This window comes from Leuciscus leuciscus (genome assembly GCF_965113295.1).
Source record: "Leuciscus leuciscus genome assembly, chromosome: 5".
NCBI classification, from domain to species: domain Eukaryota; kingdom Metazoa; phylum Chordata; class Actinopteri; order Cypriniformes; family Leuciscidae; genus Leuciscus; species Leuciscus leuciscus.
In genome coordinates this window covers 24,113,550-24,119,737 of record NC_138729.1, presented here as the reverse complement: position 1 = coordinate 24,119,737, position 6,188 = coordinate 24,113,550, and the positions used below count along the sequence as shown (strand labels likewise).

The following is a 6,188-nucleotide window of genomic DNA, read 5'->3' as shown; positions in this document are numbered from 1 at the left end:
GCACAAATTTGTTCGTGTATAAAATGGAAATAAACTTAACCGCAACTGACACAATCCATAAGGAAACGGCTATATGTTAAAGTACAAATTATAATTGAAATTGGTTATACATTTCTAATGGTGGAAGTTTAGTGTAATGCATAAATTTCAGCATTTACAAGACCAACTTGGAAGCTGGTGTGCTAGTGGATAATAGTCAATACTGGATGGTTAAATATCACTTTAACTGACCAGCAAGGGTCGTCAGTTACACTGCAGATAAAATTATTATTTTAAAAAAAGATCAAATTAATCCTTTTTCGAAGTCTCATCAAGAATCCTAAAACTAAAACACTTCAAGAGAGTCCGCACACTCTACCAAGGAGCAAGTCCTCAAGTGCGAGATAAAATCAATACTTTACTGAAAAAAGGGCACACGTCAAGAATCCTGACACTGTAAAGTTGAAGTTCACAATTTCTGCTGATTTTCTATTTCAGTAGCTAAAAAGATCCAAATATAGAACTTGTTACAAGATAATCAATTTGTGGTTCATGTTGTTCTGCTACTGTTTCTCTGTTAGTTTAGACTTTGCTGCTTTATACTTGCAGTTGTGGCGTGCAGACAAAGGCCTTTAAGCAAACACAGTGATTGAAAAATAAATAAACCTCTGTCAGTCTTGGCCCAGATGCAACACGGACACCCCAGGGAAAAGCCACTCGTGCTTTTGTGTTCACATTCTAAAGATATCCAAATATCAGAGTTTATGCCTTCAGCAAACACTTCTGTTTGCTAAGGCGTGTGTCAGCGCTTCAAGCTCCTTATGTCTGTGATACTTAATCTGTTCCTGAAAAGCTCTGCTGTGCTAACCAGCATATTCTAGATTTAGCATCGGAATCCATGCATGGTCACGCATGGAGTCAATGCATTGAAACTTCCTAATGACATAATGAAATATAGCAAACATAAATAAATTACACATACTCGGTTTGAGTCTTTGCACTTTAGTTTTTATGCCTTCTATAAAATGAACATCACTGAGGCAGTCATACAGTGGATTTAGACATTTCTACACAGTAAATAGTTCATCTTAGATAACACAATAAAAAGATTCTCTGAAAATCTGTACACTGTACAATATCTTAAAAGGAAAATAATTACAACAGACATTTAACTTCCCTTTAAAGCTGGAATCATCACCCTTTGTTTTCGAAGGTTACTTTATGACAAAAATAAAGTTCTCTCTCATGAATCTCTAGGACTTACATAAGGTTTATCAAATGTTAGCTAAAATAGAGACCTACTCATTCTTTCCAGCATTCCAAACACTTACTGAAGTTACTTATCCAAAGTCGTTTGCAACTTTATAAAAATACTTTACATATTTTAAAAAATCTAATTTTTATATTGGCAGTGCACAGTTTTATAATTACAACTTTCACTGTTAAAATGTCTAGGTAACAAAATAAACTTTTTCTATATCTTTATGGAAATAAATTTGTCTTTTACAAAACAGCACTTGAAATAGGCAAGTTGGTGTTCAAGGCAGTTGACTGACATAAAGTACTTTGTATCCCTGCTCTTTAATAACTTCAGAAACAGAATTTTAGCTTCAGAATTAAAACTTACAATAGACAAGACATTGTTCACCTGGGCCGAATCTGAAATGTAAATTTGCATAGTGAATCAAAACACATTTACAATGTGACACTTTCTGGAAAGGAACTGTACCTAAATGTCACACAAAGCTTAACTTGTACTCTTTGGAGAAAAATCATGTCAAGCTCTATTAACATTTATTCCTTAAAGCTAACTCATGTCTATTTTTATGTTACTAGTACTTTTTTTTTTTTTTTTTTTACTTGCTAGCAAGTAATCTAATAGTGACTTTTTATTTAACTGGATTCATTAGCTAGGCTATTACATTCATTCTTGCTAGTACTTCCATTACTTATTCCTTTGCTATTAGTCACTATCCCTAGTCATGTCAAATATTGACAAGTAACTAATCCATTGTTACTGGTATGAAATTGCTGACTTTTGCTATTAAATTTTATGGGAACATGTGGTTCAGATATAACCTATTTCACTTTTCCAAGAATAGGCTACTAAACTGAATATACACACTAGTCCACTGGTAACAATTTTAAACTTTCTAGTAAGATTTCTTGACTGGATTTCCTAAGTTCATTTAATGTTATGGCTACAAGGTAACCATTCTGACGTGTCATTGCATATGACCAGTAAAAGCAATTGTAACTTGTGAGAAAATAAATGTTACTAGAAAAATATGGGATATATAGTCATACTAGCAACTTCTGGAATAGCTACTAACTTAAAAACAAGTAATGAACACCTAACAAAAGTTGATAGTCACTATTGGGTTACTTGCTATACATTTTTTTTTTTTTTTTTAAGTACAACAAAGACTAGATGTTTTAAGGAATAAATGTTGATATAACAGCTTGCCATAAATGAAGTGGAAAGCAGGAGAAAATTGACAAAATGCACTATTCCCGAACAGCCGTTGGAGCAGATCATTAACTCGCCTTCAAAGTGATCAAGGAAGCGGCACTAGAGCCAAAATGGATGCCACCACCACAGTCAAAACAGAACATGCCACAAAAGCAGAACCTGTGTTCCTCGTGGGCTCTGGCTCTGGGTAATCCTCATCATCAGGCTCATAATCGTCCAAGCCACTGGAGCCTTCTTCATCCACAGGGGGAGAGTCAAAGCAAAGCGTTTTCATACTAGTTTTGATAAACTCGCATATAGTCCGCTCTGATCCATCACAGACGCAAGAATCCAGGAGTTGAGCTTTTGGTAGTTTGCGCATGTAAGCGATGACATTGCGGCATTGGTTCGAGCAGCTGGAGCCGCTGAAGAGTTTCCCACAGTGGAATAAATAATCGCCCATCGCGCTTCGGCACTGGTTGTCCCTTTCGCACTGGCGCCTGGCTTCGGTGCAGCCCATGCTGCTAGTTTTGGGCAGGCACGGCTCGATGGCTCGTTTGATCTCCCGGCAGCGGGGGTCCGAGGCGCAGCTGCAGTCCTCCAGCGCCGGGCCGCTCTTGGTCAGGTTGAGTTGCACCAGCGACGAGATGCAGTGACTCGGACACTTCTTCCTATGGCCGCTCAGGATCGATTCACAGGCGTGCAAATACTGGTCATACGCGTAATGACACTCGGGCTCCGACTGGCAGTTTAATATCGCTTGCCAGCAAATCAACCGACGGCCGTGGTGGTTGGAGGAGGCGATGGAAAAACAGCTAAAACACACAAGCACACAAGCGAAAGGCCAAAGTAAAGTGCGCGCGCCCCGTACCAAACTTGCACAAGTTGCCATAGCGAAGTCTGTAATGGTTTGGTTGCCGTCAGGTCAGTTTTAAGCATGTATATTTCATATTTCCATTGCATCTACGGAGGGAACAATCCCTCAGATCATGTTTTGCAAGGTCCATCCAAAAGAAAAAAGTTTGTTCCACAATTGCGGTGAATTTATAAAGACATTTTCCTGTAATCCATGTTTTAAAAAGGAGCCTAAATTACGAAAAGTGCTATTCCCAGCAAACGGCTTGTTCACTCCATCTTCTTGGGGTTTGCGTGTCCGTGTGACAGTGCGGTGATTCCTCCTCTCTTTCCACCTCTTGTCTTTCTTGTGGGTAGAAGTGAAGAGCTCACGAGCTCGTCCTTTCTCGTCTCGCGCTCACATCCAAATGTGCTCCCGAGCTACTCGCATCACGCTTCCCCGACTGAACTGATAAATTCTCGAGCGTGCGCTTGTCGTCCGTCATTAAGTACGCTTAGGGACGCAAACAGATAATAACACGGCGTTCAAATACACACACTGGCCCCTTTCTGACCCGCTAGTTTAGCTTTATCCATTCTACTCCTGCGGAACTTTATGGGATTTCTATTGGTCAGACCGTTTGTTGTTGCAAATCTCGACGTCAAGTAAGGGGCGGGAAAATGGAGGTGGAGCATGATGGTTCAGGAATGGTCTCTCACCAAAAGGTTTGGATTACCTCAGAGCAGAAAGTGAGCTAGAAAGACCGACTATACTGCTGTTTCTCAGACGTTGTCGAAATGATGTGTGTTCTTGGGCAGCATTTGATTTTGTGCATGAATTTTCAAGAACAACCAACAACTTTATTGCTGAACAATATAAAATCATAAATTACAATTTGTCATCAATAGTCAATAAACATAAATTATTTAAAAGAAACACACAGACACACACACAAAGTATGGCAAGATTGTTGATTTCCTATTGTTTTCAAAAGCAGTCTCTTATGATCACAAGGCATTTAATTAGATTAAAATAGCCTACAGTAAAACAGTAATATTATGGACTATTATTACCATTTAAAATAACTGTTTTCCTTTTATATGAAATGTAATTTAGCCTATTCCTGTGATGTCATAGCTGAATTTTCAGCGTCATTACTTCAGTCTTCAGTGTCACATGATCCTTCAGAAATCATTGGACTATGCTGATTTGGTGCTCAAGAAACATTTCTTATTATTTTCAATGTTGAAAATGGTTGTGCTGCTTAATATTTTTGTGAAGCAATTATTTTTCAGGAATCTTTGTTGAATAGAAAGTTCACAAGAACAGCATTTATTTGAAATATAAATTTTCATTATAATGTCTTTACTGTCACTTTTGATCAATTTAATGTGTCTTGACTATATAAATGCCTCATTCATTCATTCAAAATTACAAATGTAGCTTATTTTAAATATTCTTACCAACCCCAAACCTTGTACGATAGTATGTATTTAGTATACGTTTTCATTACAGAGGGCACACAAGAGTATCTATTATGTAAACAATGTCTTTCATAGAAAACAGTTTCTCCTTTTAGACCTAAAGATGTGTTGTTAACTAGCTTTTAATTTGGAGTCAAATGTTTATGAGTGTTAAGTCAAGCCAACTTTATGCAACTTAAATATGAGTTTCCATCTCTGCTCATTAAATCTAACTACATAGCCTATGGGGTTTCCTGAAGGAATCCAACAAATGTTTAGTGGAAAGTCAGTTTTCTTTTATCAGATGTTACTGCATCTGTAATGGATTTATTTCAAGAGATTCTGAAATACAGAATCAGAATTCATTTCAGAAATACAGTATTTGGCCTTTGCTAAAATACATCGGCCTAGCTGTTACCATGCCAGATTTCATTTTATACGTTTTTGTCCTTTTAGACAAGATCTTACGAAATAAAATCTGCAAATGGAAAATGCATTTTGGGCGAATGCCATTTCAGCTTAATCCAGGAATGTTTGAAAATGATATATATTCCTGTCTCGTTCCACCGTGTCTAGTCGATTAGACAATAGAAAAAGAGACATTGGCTAAAAGCAATATCAACTCTGGGTTCAGATATAAAATGTAACGGTGAGCCATGACTTAACATGCAAGTTCACACTTGAACATCAAAAGGGGGCATTTGCTGATGCTTAGGATGGAGGATGAGTGGGTCCACCTTGCACAAAGAGGGTTTGTGTTTCAAACACTACTCTGGAGTTAGGAATGTACCTTTAGGACACTGTGCACCGAGCTTCTGACCCTAAACAATGAACTCAATGTCAGTTACGGATGGTCAGATCTGACAATGACGTTTTTGCACCAGTCCTAGGTGATGGATAGGGAACTCTATACCCTGTGAGTCAGAAGTCTTGAGAGCACAATGATTTGATCCAGAGATAATAGATGACTCACTCAGTTTCTTATAGTAAGATCAACTTTCCGATTTTTACTGTGGTTAATTTAAATATTGCCGAAAAATAATAACCACAGCAAGCATGCTGTTCATCAAACACCTTTGTTTCTATTTTATCTCAATACCAGAATCCTTAACAGCTTTACTTGGATATAAAGATCTAAATAGAGGGAGGAAAACATTTATAAACAATGTTTTTTTGTTGTTGTTGGCAGGTATAGATTTAAATAAGCCAGATGCACATGCAAGAGAACTGCATGTTTTTACTTTAAAATTGGGATTCATTTAAATTAACAGCACACAGATTTAAATGGGGATACAAGCCTCAACTATGGGACAAATGCAATGAAGTCACAGCACAAATTAAGTCCATCCATGCTCATTATGAGAGAAACTTCAATAAGTAGCCTACACATTATTAACTTGACTTGTTTATGCTATCATGGTTTAGCAAAATAATACACAGGAACAAGATGGTATTTTTG

General features: G+C 37.4%; 1 protein-coding gene across 1 annotated transcript; it reads right to left on the bottom strand.

Annotated features, from left to right (window-relative positions):
- Positions 1–279: 279 nt before the first annotated feature.
- gas1a (growth arrest-specific 1a) lies at positions 280–4,279 on the bottom strand. The gene has a single exon (XM_082169110.1). It carries the CDS (start codon positions 3,321–3,323, stop codon positions 2,538–2,540), a length of 786 nt encoding a protein of 261 aa, XP_082025236.1. The 5' UTR covers positions 3,324–4,279; the 3' UTR covers positions 280–2,537.
- Positions 4,280–6,188: the final 1,909 nt, after the last annotated feature.

Bases quoted from the DNA above. Each gene is read 5' to 3' on its own strand.
- gas1a (XM_082169110.1), bottom strand. From the start codon at position 3,323: ATGGCAACTTGTGCAAGTTTGGTACGGGGCGCGCGCACTTTACTTTGG.